This window comes from Muntiacus reevesi, chromosome 15 (assembly GCF_963930625.1).
Source record: "Muntiacus reevesi chromosome 15, mMunRee1.1, whole genome shotgun sequence".
NCBI lineage: Eukaryota > Metazoa > Chordata > Mammalia > Artiodactyla > Cervidae > Muntiacus > Muntiacus reevesi.
The window spans coordinates 43,382,979-43,399,932 of NC_089263.1; the positions used below are offsets into that span (position 1 = coordinate 43,382,979).

The 16,954-nt window shown below is 35.5% G+C and overlaps 1 protein-coding gene across 3 annotated transcripts in view; it reads right to left on the reverse strand.

Moving 5' to 3' along the window:
- The window catches only part of RALGAPA1 (Ral GTPase activating protein catalytic subunit alpha 1), a 200,159-nt gene extending 183,409 nt beyond the window's left edge, over positions 1 to 16,750 (reverse strand). For 2 of the 3 annotated variants that reach the window (XM_065906823.1, XM_065906824.1), the window contains exon 1: positions 16,240 to 16,750. In XM_065906823.1, coding sequence (XP_065762895.1) covers positions 16,240 to 16,345 — 106 coding nt within the window. In that variant the 5' untranslated portion in view covers positions 16,346 to 16,750. The remainder of the gene's footprint in view (positions 1 to 16,239) is intronic. The other variant, XM_065906825.1, reaches the window with a different exon arrangement.
- Positions 16,751 to 16,954: the final 204 nt, after the last annotated feature.

The following is a 16,954-nucleotide window of genomic DNA, read 5'->3' on the forward strand; positions in this document are numbered from 1 at the left end:
AGACCACTGCCCTCAACATTCCTGCATTTATAGCTGTGCTCTTCTTTTACATCTACTAAAATTTCAATCATCTTTCAAGGTACACCTCAAATGACCCAGCTTCAGGAAGTTTTCTTCAAACGATCTTGTTTATATATGATCCTCCTGAGACTACAAGATCCATCCTCCCTATGCAGGGGGCTAAGGTTCAATTCCTGGTCAGGGAACTAGATAAGAGCCGGTGCAGCCAAATAAATAATATATAATATACATGATCCCTTTGCCTTTTATACTCATGTTTCATATTTGACATGATTCTCTTTTTATACCATTAAGTCCTTTATTCTTTTGCAGCTGCCCCAAACCTAGCAAAGCACTATACTATAGTCAGCTATTCAAATGGTTGTTCAGAACTATTATCTTCAGATTTTTAAAGAAATGGAGGCAGAAATGAATAATTACTTTTCTTAAAGACAATTTACAAGAAATGGCATGATTATAAGCAGCAGCTTATGATAACAACCAACTTGCCTCCAGAAGGTCCTAAGGACAACTGACAGAAAAGAAAAGATGACTGGGAACTCTGAAGCTACTGATTTTAAACAATTCAAACACTGGTAACAAACACACCTTTTTTGGTAACACAAACACACCTTTTGCTAGCTATGGCACTTTAGTTTGGGGTGGTGAAGCAAAGAATAAAGTTGCTAAGTGATGCAACTTAAAGATTTGTGTTATTCAAAATAAAATACCAACAATGAACTTCACTTCCTTTCATTTATTCAATTCTTTGTTTTATCAAAATATAATTTTTAAATAAGTTCCTCTCTAATTTACCCATTTTTAATAGGTTAGAAACTGAAAATACAGAATCAAGACCATCATCAAGTATATTCAGAGGTTTGTACTCTTATTTTTTAAAAACAAAACTCTACTGACTTTAAATAGATCATTAATATCTGATTCAACTTTAGCACCTTTAAGGTTCCAATTAAAATTCAAATGTTTTAAATTTTTCCATAAACTCTGTGCTTCAAATGCATTTTTTCATATAATACCTGAAATTATGTTAATTTTTTAGACAGCCAAAGTATCTATAAATTGTTAAGCAAATAATATAGCTGAGATCAGAACCCAGATATTCTGATTGTACATACTATATCCCGTTACTAGTTATGTAATACTCAAATTTCCTTGGAGATCAATTACTATCTGCCACACTGGTCTGTTGAAGGAATTAAGTCAAGTAACACATGTGAAATGTTTGGTCCAGCACCTGTCACGTGTAAGTGTTCAAAAATATTAACTTTTATTTCCATACATGGCAGCTGCTTCTATAAACAATTTCATTTTTAGAAAATTTCCAAAAGATAGAAAAGAGATAGACCCATAACTAAAATGTACTTTGTGTTCATGAGAAAAAGGTCAAACTATTTGTGAAGTAATTTTAGAATGCTATTTCTGAGAATGCTAACGTTCATCTAAAAGAACATACCTAAATTCTAAAATCAATCCCCAAATAGTATTTAGACTAGTTCAATTTTTTCATTATTCTAAACAACACTGAAGTGTTTGGACACATTCATCCACTTAGTTCCTCAGGGGAAAAAATACTAAGAAATGGAAGTACTGGTTTCAAAGCGTAACACATGTACATTTAAAATTCTCACATTTAATGAAGCTTTCTAATTTACACTTGGCCAGCAATGTATGAGGAAAATCTCCTTCCATTATGTCTTGACAATACCCTTTACAATTTTCTCCCAATTTCATACATTTTTAACAGTTCATAAATTAAGGAAATTAACTCCTTTTAACATGCTGCAAATGTTTCTTGGTTGTTTGCCTTTTAACTCTGTTAATGACAGATTTTATCATTAAAAATTTTAAATGTTTTATAAGGGCAAATTTATCCAACATTTCCATGGCAGTTTCTAACTTTAAGTTTTAAGAGCTGTCTTCTCTATCCCAATATTGCAAGTATATTTGTTTAATTTGTCTTCCTTTTCATACTGAAGGATCTAAGTAATGTAGAACATACTCTGTTAAAAGATATAGGAGAAGGAAATGGCAACCCACTCCAGGATTCTTGCCTGGAAAATCCCCAGAGACAGAGGAGCCTGGCAGGCTACACCCCATGGGGTCTGAAGAATCAGACCCAACTGAGTGACTAAACCAGCAATATAATAAATGGCAGAATGTGAAAAAAAAAAAAATATATATATATATAAAGTAGTGATCTATATATACTTTTTATCCAAATGAACATTCTTTCTTGCTAATCTTTATCTAAACTACCATTTAATGAAGTGGTGACATGAGTTCCTTCTGCAGCAAACAGAAGCCATCCCTTTTAATTTTAACAATCTTTTTAAATGCACCTTTTCCTGACCATAAAAGATGCACCAATCTTTCTCAGAGAAAAATATAAAATTTTCTTTTATGAACTTTAAGGAAAGCCTAATTAAATAAATGGAGACTCTGTGAGATAGGAAGAATATAACTGACCCTTGAAAAGGACAGGTTTAAACAGCTCAAGTCCATTTACACATGAATTTTTTTTCAAAAGTAAATACTACAGCACTACACAATCCATAGTTGACTCTCTGGATGTGGAACCAGGGATGTGGAAGACCAACTGTAAGTCACATGTTGATCTTCAACTGTGCAGAGGGTTGGTGCCCTCAACCTCTATGCTGTCTTAGGGCCAACTGTAGATATACCACAGACGTCAATCTCCTTTAAATTAAACCTATGGATTCAAGGCCATCCAATTTTTAAAGTCCTAACAATATTCACAAATTTAATTGATTTCCAAATTCATATGGAGAAGCAAAACAACAAAACACTAAAAGATTTATATTAGTCTACTGTGGCTGCTGTGACCAATTAAGAGACACAAACTCAGTATTTTGTTTCATCTTCTCCGTGTCTACCTACAAGTCAGTTTATTCTGTTAGGTATGTTGGGGGTGGTGGGGTGGTGGGGTGGTGGTATATACTTCAAACATGACATGTTGTTGTGCTCACTGATTCATAAGTTTTTTGAAAATCATATGTTAAGAATCATGAGTTCTTTCAATAATGGTGAAGATTATACAATAACCTCTGCCATAATGCCGTAAGCATTCTTCATTTAACGTCCTATTTTTTTGCTTTTATTTTTCTGTTTCACACAGGACAAATTTTAGATATTGAGACAATTTTTTGCACAGGTTATTAAGATAACCCAAGGGTTATTTCTGATACTGACTTTAATGGTTTTTTCTATCATTCTTCATTGAAATGTTCAAAGAAGAAGAGCTTTGCTCTCCTGGTACCTAATATATTCATTCATGAATTACATAATATTTACTGAGCACCTAATACATGCTGGGCACTATGCTGAGATTAGGGATACAAAGCTGAAGAGACACACTTCTACTCTCAGGAAGGTTGTAAGATACAGGCATGCAAGTAAGTAATTACATTGTAGTAAAGTAACCAAATTATTAGAAGTAAATAAGAAAAGTTCCTATACCTACAGGATGACAGAGAAGGCTTCAGCAAAGCTCTACAGGTTTCCCGCTATTCTTAAGGAAGAGGTTTTAAGGCTTAAGGCTTTCAGGTGTAAGCATAAGTTTTAGCCCCTGCTTTTCTTTGAATACAGTTGCCATCTTATACTGTTTAGATGCCTTCTTGATAGCATCTGGTCTACTTTTTCATTGCACCAGTGGGGATCCCAGAAGTCTTATTACCACTCATATTCATGGAGTACCACTTTCACATACAGTATACCTAATTCAAAATTGGCTTGTAAGTAATAAGTAGTGATATTTTCTAAAAATGGATTGATGCATGCATCCAAACCATATTAGGTTTTCAACTTAGAGTTCGTACAAAGTCTACTTCCTTTCCATAGTAACTGTCCCTCCAGACTGTACTTTTGAAATCCAGTAGGTAGGATTATTATTTTGTTGCTGATGCTTCTTTCTTTCTTCCTTTCTCCTTCCTTCCTCCCTCTTATTCTTTCTTAGTAAGAAGGTTAAAAGAAATGGGCTATTGATTATGGTACAGTAAATATCATTAGCAAAAGCATAGGCATCGCAGAAAGTGATTTCTCATTCAATATTAATGAAATGTAAAATAACAGAGAGGGGTAACAAGAAGTTGAAGAAGAAACTGAGACTTAAAAAAAAAAAAAGAAAAAGAAACTGAGACTAAAATAAAATTTTCTTTCTCTACCACATTGTCAAAGTTTTATGTTAAGACATATGTGAAATATGGTGATGTCACTTATACAAATGAAAAAAAAATTACAGACATTTATTTGTAGACATTTGATCTTGTCTGTTCGAATAGATCTAACAAACATACTAATTGGCTATTTTTCTATTTTCTCTACAATCTATTTCTCCCACATGACCTTTCTAAAAGAGACATTAGATAATATATGATAATATATGAATGTACATATATACACAAATTGTGATCGAACTCAGAATAAAAAGTTTTAACCAAAAAAAAAGTATGCTTTCTTTTCTAAGACACTGTAGGCCTGTACCTCAACATGTTTCTCTTTTCACTTTGGCTGTCAGGAAATCTAAGAATCAAGTTCAATGCCTTATAGCTATAATCAGCTCATCTCTGGCACCTGATAATGTTACCTTTAAGTAATGGCTATTCAGCTGTTTATCACTAATTGTTTCTAGTCTACATTTTATTCAGTACTATAAGCCATGTAAAATGATAAAATCCTTAATAAGAGAAGTGCTAATGCAAAAATACACAAAAAAAATTGGTGTATTATGGAACAGTTTGTTTTACTAAGCAAATTAATCAGTAACATTGTTTATGTAAATAATCTGCTCAGTGTATCACTTTTTCATAAATACACAAAGATAAAACATTTCAAGAGTCAAACTAAAGAATATAAAGAGTTTATACAAATTAATAATAAAGAGTCTAGTGACATGTATATAGGATTACTTACTAACTTTGCATATTAAATCCTAAAAACATATTCAACTATCAACTTAGTTTATTTTTGTAGGCAGTTTACAGTTCATAGTGACTCCTATACATTTTCAGATTTCCAGGCATATCTGTTCCAAGATAATCTATACCTCTTTCAAGTTATTTACTTAATGAACATAAGCAATACTTGTTTCTGTCTTTATACATTACTTTTTATATCTAATGAACACTAGTTTCTCATTTTCCTGATTTAAGATATTTTAATCCACCTTTCTTTTTTAAAACACTGATATATTCAGATTAGAGAACAATTAAATATTTTTCACAGATATAATCAATAGTCAGCTGATCATAAATTTCTTCTCTAAATATAAAAATGTTAAAAAGTAGGGGCCTGAGTGAAGTAACCCAGAAAGATAAAGAACATTACAGTATACTAACACATATATATGGAATTTAGAAAGATGGTAACGATGGCCCTATATGCAGGGTAGAAGAAGAGACGCAGAAGTACAGAACAGACTTTTGAACTCTGTGGGAGAAGGTGAGGGTGGGATGTTTCGAAAGAACAGCATGTACATTATCTGTGGTGAAAGAGATCACCAGCTCAGGTGGGATGCATGAGTCAAGTGCTCGGGGCTGGTGCACTGGGAAGACCCAGAGGAATCGGGTGGAGAGGGAGGTGGGATGGGGGACCGGGATGGGGAATACGTATAACTCTATGGCTGATTCATATCAATGTATGACAAAACCCACTGAAAAATAAAAAAAGAAAAAAAAAAAAACCTAGCATATACGGAAAAAAAAAAAAAGTAGGGGCCAAGTTGCACGGCTATGAATCCAATTTTCAGTCTCCTTCATTTAGGAGAACTTATTATCAGCATCTGAGGTCCACTGTTTTGAAAACTGTTTATGTTTCAGGGGTTTTCTGTTCTTTGGTTTGTATGTTTCAAGCAGGTATGGACATCAGATAGGGAAAGTCATTCCTGACAGATGGCAAACAAATGAAGTATACCTTTGACAGCTCCAGTTTACTGACTTAAGAGTTTACAGGCCATGCTGAGAGGAAAGGGAATCCAGGCAGAGCCAGTGGAAACTGTGAGTTGAGAAAATGAGCTGACAGTCCAAGGAAACCAACGTAATTAGAGTCCACATGAGAAAAGTACCAAAGATGAGAAAGCCATACCTAGTAAGATCCTAGAAGACTGGAGAAAGTTTCCTTTCAGTCTGAACATAAATACGTACAAGGAAACTTGCCAGAACAGGGAAAAGAACTATGAGAGAATATGAGACAACAGTGCCAGAGGTTCATATAAGCTGGGGACAGCTGAGCTACAAAAAAAATCCCTCACATCTGTGAGGCACTAAATGGAATATTCAGGAAGGTATTGCCTCATAAGACATAATTACCCCTAGATGGATCCACTCGACAAACTCTAAAAGCAAGACTTGAAATAATCAAACTGTTTTCAAGTAATTTAACAGCATCTCACTAAAAGCTCAAGAATTTATAGGAATATAAAAATACCCTGAGGCTAAGAAGGTAAAATTCACAGTGAGACATCCAAAGATAACTGAGCATTTAAAGAAGCAGGAAAAACAACCAAGGATGAGAAGAATAGCCAACTGACGTCAGAATGAGCAGAGAATATTACAAACGACATTTTACTTGTATTCTATATGTTCAAGAAGCTAAGAAAATACACAGATGATATAATTTTATATGTACATACAGACACACATACACCAAGAACTAGATAAAAACTACAATGTTTGAGATGAAAAATAAACCAGTGGGATGGCAGACTAATACAGCAGAAGAAAATACTCGTGAATTTGAGGAGTAGCTATAGGAACTACTCAAGATATAACACAGAAAAAAGAATCTAAAAAAAATGAAAAGAGTATCAGTCCTTTTTCAAATGCTATGAGACCTTCCAATACAATACTTCCTAATAGATGAGCCTGATATTAATACCTTTTTATATGCCAGTAAGGGAAACCAAAAAAATAAGAGAAGGGAGGGAAGAAATAACTGGGAAAAAATGGCCAAAAATTAACAAACTTGATGAAAAAGCTAAACCTACAAATCTAAGAGTCTCTGATTCTATGGCAAGAAATAGTGAGAAAACTACACCAATGCACATCATAATCAAATTGTTCAAAACAAGTGACGAAGAGAAAATCATAATACATTACTGAGCATTGATCAGAGACGTATTAATACCACAGGCGTTAGTTTCAGCAAAAATTCCACGGTCAATAATGTGTTAAAAGTAGCCAGAAAAAAACAGAAAAAAGAAGCTATATACAGAGTCAGATGAGGGGAAAGCAGACTTCTTACCAGAAACAAAGCAAGCAAACAGTCAGTGGAGCAAAGTCTTTATTTAAAGGACTAAGGAGAAAAGCCATCAACCTAGAATTCCCATTGCAGCAAAACATCTTTCAAATAAGAAAGCAAAATACAGATTTTGACATTAAAATAGTAAAGAATCCATCACCAGCAGAGTATCACTACAAAAGAAATGTTAAAGGAAGTCCAACAAAAACAAAATGATGCTGGATGGATAGAAACATCTCTGCAAAGGTATGAAAAGCACTGAAAATGGTACTACATGGGTAAATATATATCTTTTTCTTCATTATTTAGAAGTCCTTAAAAGATAACTGCTTGTTTAGACAAACTGAACTATTATAGGGTTTACAACATGTGTAAGTAAATGTATGATCAAAAAAGTATAAAGTCTGGGAAGATAAATGAAAGTAAATTGTTGTAAAGTTCTTATACAAGAAGTGGTGCAGCATATCACTCAAATAGTAAATAGACTCTGGCAAGTTGAAAACAGTTATTATAAATCTTAAATCAACCAGTAAAATATTACAAGATTATAGCTAATTAAGACAATAAAAGAAAAATGTAAAAAAAAAATCATACATTTATTCAACTAATACAAAAAGGGCAAAAAAAAGAGAACTATGAAAAGATAAGCCAAATAGAAAAAAGCAAGATAAAAGACAAAAATTTAAATCAAACTCAAATCAATAATGTCTTTAACTGTACATCATCCAATTCTAAATGATAAGTTATTGGTCTGAATCTGAACAGAACAAGTAAGAAGACTAAATCACTAATCAAAAGTATCCCAACAAAGAAATATCCAGAACCAGATGGTTTCAATGGTGAATTCTACCAAGCACTGTCATTTGTTACAGCATAGGCAGACTTAGAGGGCATTATGCTAAGTGAAATGACAGAGAAAGAAATACTGTATGATCTCATTTACACGTGCAATCTAAAAAACCAAACTCAAACAGATCAGAATGGTGGTTGAGGCAGTGAGTATGAGGGGAAAATGGGTGAAGAGGGTGAAAAGGTAAAAATTTTTAGTTATAAATAAGTTCTGGGAATGTAAGGTACAGCACAGGGACAAAGAAAAAAAGAAAAAAAAGTCATCCAAATATCTTAAGTAAAAGGCCAAGATTACATTATATTAAAAATTAAGATTCAAACATATATGCTGCCTCCAAAAAAATTTTTATATAAATGTAACAAAACAAATAGATTAAAAACAGAAATATATATATCCTAGTAATGCTAGCAATGAAAGCGGAAGTCTCTATATCACTATTAGATTCCAGAGCAAAGGTTATTACCACAGATAAAGATCATTTCATAAGGCAAAAGAAGTCAATTTATAAAGAGGAGATAATAACACCAAATGTTTAGAAACCTAGTATCAGAGCTTCAAAATACGTTAAACAAAATCTGATAGAACTCAAAAAGAAAGACAAACCCCCAATTACAGTCAGAAATTTCACACCCCCATGTTCAATAATTCATAAAAGAAGAAGAAAGAAATTCAGCAAGGATATAGGAGACTTGAACAATACTATCAAACAACTTGTCCTGACACTTTTCAAACACTCAACCCAACAACAGCAGAATATATACTGTTTTCAAGTGAATATGAAAGATTCATCAAGTTAAAACATATTCCAGGCCCTCAAATTTCACTAAATTTTGAACAATTCAAGTCATAAAACATACATTTTCTGACAATAATGAAACTATATTAGAAATCAATAACAGAAAGATATCAGGATACTCCACTAATATTTGAAGCTAAAGAACACACAAGTTAATAACCCATAGATCAAAGAAGAAACCAAAAGGTAAATTAGAATGCATTTTGGACCTAGATGAAAATGAAAATACAAAATGCCATAATTTGCATGACATTGTTTAGAGAAAATTTATATCAACATATGCATACATTATCAAGAAAAAAGGTGTCAAATTAATAACCTCTGTTTACACTTAAGGAAGCTAGAAAAAGAGCAAATTAAACTAAAACTAAGCAGGAAAAAGAAATAATAAAGACCAAAGCAGAAATCCATTAAATAGAGAAAAATCAATGAAGTCACAAACTGGTTCTTTATAGATTCTATAGGTGTCAAAGAACAATAGGAAGCATTATGAACAACTTTATGCCTATAAATCTGACAACTTAATATGAAATAAGAAAATTCCTTGAAAGACACAAACTTCTGTTTCAAGAAGAAACATATAACCCAAACAGACCCCTACCTACTAAAGTAGTTAAGAACCTTCCCTCCAAGAAAACGCTGTATCTAGATGGCTTTGCTGGTGAAGTCTACCAAACGTTCATGAAAAAAAAAAAAAAAAAAGATACAACTTTTCTATGAACAATTCCAGAAAACTAAAGAGAAAGGAACGTTTCTCAATTAATAATATAATTATAATATATATAATATATATATTATAATTATAATTATAATTAATAATATAAGGCTAACATTATATTTAAAAAAAGCAAAAACACTACAAGAAGAGTAATATCCCCCAAAAATATAACTACAGAATTACAAACATTCTAGCATACAAAATCTAACATTATATGAAAATGACAAGATGTCACAATCAACCTAGGCTTACAGAGGACTGCAGAGTTGATTCAACATTTGAAAATCCATACCGGAATTTATCATATTAACAGAATGAGGGACTTCCTTGGTGGTCCATGGGTTTAATACCTTGCCTCCCAGTGCAGGGGGTGTGGGCTCAATCTCTAGTCCAGCAGCTAAGATCTCACATGCCTCAAGGCCAAAAAAAATAGAATATAGACAACAGAAGCAAAACTGTAACAAATTCAATAGAGACTTTAAAAAAAGTTAACAACAAAATCTTTAAAAAACAAAATGAAAAAAATTTAAAAACCTGTTAACCTCAACAGAAACAGAAAAGAGAGTTTGACGGATCTAGTATCCATTCCTGATGAAAACTCTCAGCAAACTAACAGAGTAAGACTTTCTCAACATGACAAAGAACATTTATTCAAAAGCCTACAACGAACATGGCATTATATGGTTAGTTAAAAAACAGACCTTACCTTTAAGATCAATAAAAAGACAAGGATATCCACTCTCACCACTTCTATTTTACACTGTACTAGAAATTCCAATAAGTGCAATAAAACAAGAAAAAGATACAAAGGCATCAAGATTAAAAAGAAGACCTAAAGACTCTATTAACAGACAATGAGTTCAAGTATGTAAAAGAATCAATGAAATCTACACAATACTAATAGAACAAGTGAATTCAGCACAGTTTCAAGATATAAGCTCAATGTATGAAAATCAACTGTATTTTACTAGCAATCAGAGATAGTCATGAAGATACCATTTACAAGGATATCAAAAGTAGAAAATATTTAGGGATAAGTGACAAAAGATGCATTTAAGACCTGTAGATTAAAAAATACAAAACATTGCTAGAGAAATTAAAGAAGTTCTATATAAAATGAAGAAACATACCTTCTTCATGAGTCAGAAAAATTATTACTGTCAATTTTTCCCAAACTGACCTACAGATTCATCACAATCTCACTGCCAGCAAAATTTTTTACTTATTCATTTAATTATTTTAGAAATTAACAAGCTAATCTTATGGAAAGTTAAAACACAAGGCATAGCTCCCTCCTCCTACAGCAAAAAAAAAAAAAAAAAAAACCTTTGGAAAGGAAGAAAAAAGTTGGAGGGTATACACTATCTAATTTCAAGATTTATTATCAAGTTACAGTAATAATAACAATAAAATGCACCATGGTGTAGGCAGCAACACAGACAAACAGATCACCAGAACAAAACAGTCCCAAAATAGTTCTATACATATAGAGACAACTGAATTTTGGAAAAGTATAGCAATTCAGCGGAGAAAGGAAAGTCTTTTTCAACAAACAGTGCTAGAACACTTGGCGATCCATTTGCAAAAAAAAAATTCAATCCATATCTCAAACTATATTCACAGCTAACTCAAGATGGATCACAGACATAGATCCTAAAATGATAAAACTCTAGAAGAAAGCATAGGAGAAAATTATTATGACCTTGGACTTAGGCAAAGGTTCCAGATACAAAAGCATGAACCATACAAGAAAAAGTTGATATATGAACTTAATCAAAATTAAGAATTCCTATTCCTTCAAAGAAAATGTTAAGCGAATTAAAAGATATTTAAGAAAAAAAACTCTGTGAATCATGTATTTGATAAAGTACTTATATACAGAATACAGGGTTTCCCAGGTGGCGTTAGTGGTAAAGAACCCGCCTGCCAATGCAGGAGACATAAGAAACACAGGTTCGACTCCTGGGTGGGGAAGACCCCCTGGAGGAGGACACAGGAACCCATTCTAGCATTCCTGCCTGGAGAATCCCATGGACAAAACGGGCCTGGCAGGCTAGTCCACAGGGTTGCAGAGAGTCAGATGTGACTGAAGTGATTTAGCACACATACAGAATATATTCAGAATCTTCAAAACTGAGTAAGAAAGCAAACAGCTCAATTTAAAAATAGGCGAAATATTTGAACTTGATCTCATCAAAGAAATCATATACAATGGCAAATAAGCATGTGAAAAGAAGCTCAATGTTATCAGATATCAGGGAAATAGTAACTACACCTGCTACATAACTTATTATAGTGGTTGACAAGAAAAAGAAAGCCCATTATCAGGTGGTGGTGGTGCATTTCTACAGGAACTACAACTCTCATATACTGCTTATGAGATTGTAAATTGGTTAAATAAAAATACCAAGAAACAGTACATTTGTTTCTAAAAAGAAAACAACTGTCATAGGATTCATCCATTTCATTCCTAAGTTCTGATTCCAAGAGAAAAGAAAGCATATGTCTACACAATAGGTGTACCTCACAGCAATTTTACAAGTAATAGTCCAAAACTGAAAACCCACATGTTCATCAACATGTGACCGGGACAACCAAATTATAGCATATCCATACAAGAAAAGCAGTAAGAGCTATGTACTATAGACACATCATCACACAACAAACACAGAGGAATTTCAAAGTGTGCTGAGTAAAAGAAACCAATCCAAAAGAGTAAGCGCTGTCAATTCCATGTCTAGGTTACGCATGGGCCTCCCAGGCGGCACAGTGCCAACGCAGGACATGTCAAAGACGTGGATTTGATTCCTGGGTTGGGACGATCCCTGGAGTAGGAAATGGCAACCCACTCTGTATTCTTGCCTGGGAAGTCCCATGGACACAGAAGCCTGGCGGGCTACAGTCCAAGAGGTCACAAAGAGGGGTCACACACACACGTTATGTATACAAAAGACACAAACTAATGTAGAGGAAAGCAGATCAACGGTTGCCCAGGGGTAGGAAGGCAGGCAAGCAAGGGTGAGAGGAAGGGATTACGAAGGGGCAAAAGGAAACTCTGAGAGATTATAGATATTATTTGTTTTCTTGATTATCTGACTATATTCCTAATCACGATGTCATGATGGCTTCACAAAATGTATATATGTCCAAAAGTATTCAATTATGCCCAATGTTCACAGCCACATTATTTACAATTGCCAAGATATGGAAGCAACCTAAGTGTCCAGAATGGATGAATGAAGAAGATGTGGTCTATATATACAATGGAATACTACTTAGCCATAAAAAGAATGAAATTTTGCCATTTGAAGCAACATGGATGGACCTGGAGGTTATTACACTAAGTGAAATAAGTCAGAGAAGGACAAATATTATGATATCACTTGTATGTGGAATCAAAAAAATAAACCAGCAAACACAACAACAAAAGAAGCAGACTCACAGAGAACAAAGTAGTAATTACCAGTGGTCAGAGGGAAGGGGGTAGGGGCAAGATAGCGGTAGAAGATTGAGAGGTACAAAGTACTATGCATAAAATAAGCTAAAAGGACACAGTGCGTAACGGGAAATATGGCCAATTTTATAACTATAAATGGAGTATAACCTTTAAAAGCTGTGAATCACTATATTGTACAGCTCTTATACAATATTGTGTATCACCATATTACAACTTTTTAAAAAGTATTCAATTATATGCTTTAAATTTGTGTGATACATCATTTATCAATTATACCTCAATAAAGTTACTAGAATGATCCAAAATAATCAATATATCAGCTACGTAAGCACTTACCTTTTTTTAAGCCAAGAAGACTGAACTGTTACCTTGCCATACAAGAAAATTAACATTTAGTCAATACCCATTATATGCTAAGCCTTACGCTAGCCACTTGTCAGACTAAGTTACGTGCTTAGTGTCACCGTAAGGCCATTCCTTGGGGGAAAAAAGGGAGGGGATGGGGCACAGTAAGACGGTAATATGAAACTTTAGCAACTAGACAAGGTTTTATTTCTATTCTGTAATAATTCTAACTTCCAGTTCCTAAAAATCAAACATACAACACTATCAATAAACACAGATTTAAATCTAAATCCTCCAAGTTCTATAAATTCAGCAGGAATTGTCCTTCAGTGGGACTCCATGCCAGGACAAGGTTTACATTAGATGCTTAAATTATGTTCTAATATACTGGTAAGCACTGAATTCTAAAAAGACCCTTAGTGAATGGCAGTTTAATTTAAAGGTTAAAAATATAGTTTAGATGGGACCAAACAAAAATCAAAATCCTGTGTAACTGGGAATACCCTATTCTGCAAACTTACTTCCTCACAGTGGTTATGTATTAATAAAACCTGCACTTAACTTGCAAAGAGGATTTGAAGTGGCTCTCCCATCTGCAAAATGGGAGACCTCTAAGACATCTTTCACTCTTTGTAGTTCTACTCTCCCCTACTCATTAGCTTAGGAATTACACTAATTATATTTCAAAGTCACTGTGACCACTCAGAAATACAGAATATTTTATTCAATTAATTAATGTTAGAACCAAGTATAGTACTTAGAGGTCCATCTTTTTTGTTCAACATTTGACAAGGTCTACTTCAGCACTACTGCCATTTGGAGCTAGAAAACTGTTGTGAGGGATTATCCTGAGCATTTCAAGATGTTCAGCTGACCTGCTACCCACTAGATGCCAGAAGAATCTCTCCATGGTTATGACAATCAATAGTGTCTCCAGACATTCTCACTGTCCTCAGGGGAGCAAAACAGTCCCTGTTGAGAATTACTGAAATGAGTGCAGTAATCTATCTGGACCTCCTTCACTCACAGGGAGGGAATCTGAAAACAGGGTCCTCCATCTGAAAGTTCTTAAAAATATTTTAAATGTTTATAGATAGTATACGCTCCTTTTTAAAAAATAATAATAAATTACTAAAAAGCAAAGGTTGTTTGTTTTTTTTTAAACAAACACACACTGTTTTGTTTTCAAACTGAGAAAGTTAGGCCCTACAAAATACCTGATACCTATGACTTCTTCATTCAGACCATGTCTCCAGGGTGGGAAAATAAAACTTCTAAGGCCAAAGAAGTATAAACAAACCATTCCTTAACAAACCGTGGCAATTAATTTAGAAAATGTCAATACTCTATTAGAATTCAACTTTAGAGCTCTGCCTTTACCCAACCTACATCTTGTCCTAAGTAGGTTATCAAATATCATTGTCTTCAATTTCAATCTGCCATTACCTGTGGTAAATCTCCTACACACTTAACTTGCCCTGTCGCAGTCTCCTAGCCAAATTTTTTCTTCAATGGCTTAACTCTCAAGTAAAATGAAAATAAAAAGATCACAATGTCAACTATGTCTAGAAAATTTGTATTTTCTTGAAAAAATGTCTTTTTACATTGCTAAACTGGACTTAATTGCTTTCTTACTATTACACAAGAATAAACATAATTGACTTGTGATACAGATTTGCTGCCATAAATGTAGAAAGAGTGAAAAACAAACTGGAGACACGAAATCTGGGTTCCAGCTCTGACTCTGCCTCCTCGTACTTGGATGACCAGGTAACAGCCCCAAACTTCAGCTCTCTTCGTTGTAAAAAAGGAGAATAATAATTTAACTAACTCTAAAGTTATTGTGTGGATCAGTTATCACTTATGTGAAATAATTCTGTAAACAGTAAGGAACATTCTTTACGAAGAGAGCCCAAGATGATAAACCTTGGACTAGGATTCAGGCATCTGGGTTCTAAACTCAGTTCTGCCATTATCTCTCTGTATCAACAAAGGCAAACTTTCCTTTTCACCTCAAATTTCGTATAAAAAGATCCAAGTTCTGGACCAGTTGTTCCATAAGTACTATTACAGCCTACTAGGTCACGAAATTACCAAGTGTGCAAGAAACTCATTTAACCCTATATCCACAATTCAAGAGTAGTTTGGTCGGACGCAAAACAGAAGGTAACAGACGGTAAGAAAATTTTATTTAAAAATAGAATGCTGTATGAGTCTCCAAAAGAAAAGGAAACTATAAACTACCTTGTTTTCTACAATTAATCATAGTTCTCCCTCTAAATGATAGTAATTATGAACAAGGTGCATTAACAAGGGCGGGGCTCTTTCCCACAAGCTTTTAGGGAACCACCCACTTCCCAAAGAGGTGTAACTGCTTCCTCCTTGCCCTCCTTAGCCAAGAAACTTGAAAGATTAGGGTTTATATTGTCTTTTTTTTTTTTTTTTCTTTCACTTGGGTGGGGATGGCGGTAGTCATCTGACAAACATATCCTATAAACACCATTATCTGCAACAACAAGTCTCCAGAAAGTCTAAAAATAAGTTGTTAGAGTAATAGGTGTTTTTAAAACAGTTCAGGCTATTAACTCAAAACAAGGTAACCCTCTGTGTGATTAGCGTTTGCCAACTATCAAGGGTTCCCTTCCCCAAACTATCCGCCCTCCCGCGTCTGTAGAGGCGATGCCTCGCCCTCCACTAGAGCATCGCGCCAGAGCCGGGGGGAGAGTCCCCAAGGGCTCCCAGGAGAGGGAAGGCCGGGCAACCCAGGCCTCCAGACGCCGCCACCCCTCGCCCCTCACCAATGACGATGCGCAGGTGCTTGAGGCGGGTCAGCGCGTCCTTCTTGGTGTCCAGCACCTTCTGGGTAGACTTCTTCACGTCCCCGTGCGGCTTCTTGGAGAACATCCTGCCGCCGCCACGGCCGACTCCGGCCCCCTCCCGGCCAGGTCACAGCGGCGGAAAGTGGAGGGAGTGGGCGGGGAGGAGACTAGTGAGAGCGGCTCATTCACTCCCCAGCCTTGCGGGCCCCGGCGCGGCCGACTCCTCCCAGACCAAGGCCAGGGCCGCCACCTCCACCCGACTCGCGCGGCGTCTGCAAGGCACCTTCGCCTCTAGCTCCAATATGGCGGCTCCCCTCTTCCAGTTCTGCACGGAGGGACGGAGACCCGGGCGAGTCGCCCGCCGCCGCCGCCGCTTCCTCCGGCCGCCGCTCGCCGCCACAGGCTGGGGCCGGGCACCCAGGACCCGTAGCCGCAGAGGTGCGGCTGTCGGCGGCAGCGGCAGCACTCCTCTCTCCCTGAGGCCCCCTTAAGGTTAAATCTTCTTTAGCAGCCGCCAAGGAGACGGAGTGTGGTGATGGGGTTTCACGACTTTGCCGTCGGTGGCGAATGGTCCCCGTGGCAACCACCTTCTGACGTCAAGAGTTCTTGACGTCACGCCAGCGTGAGATCACCCGTGACATTACCTTCCTTTAGTTTCCTGTGTAAGGAGACAGAGGAGTAGCCTGAGGGAGTC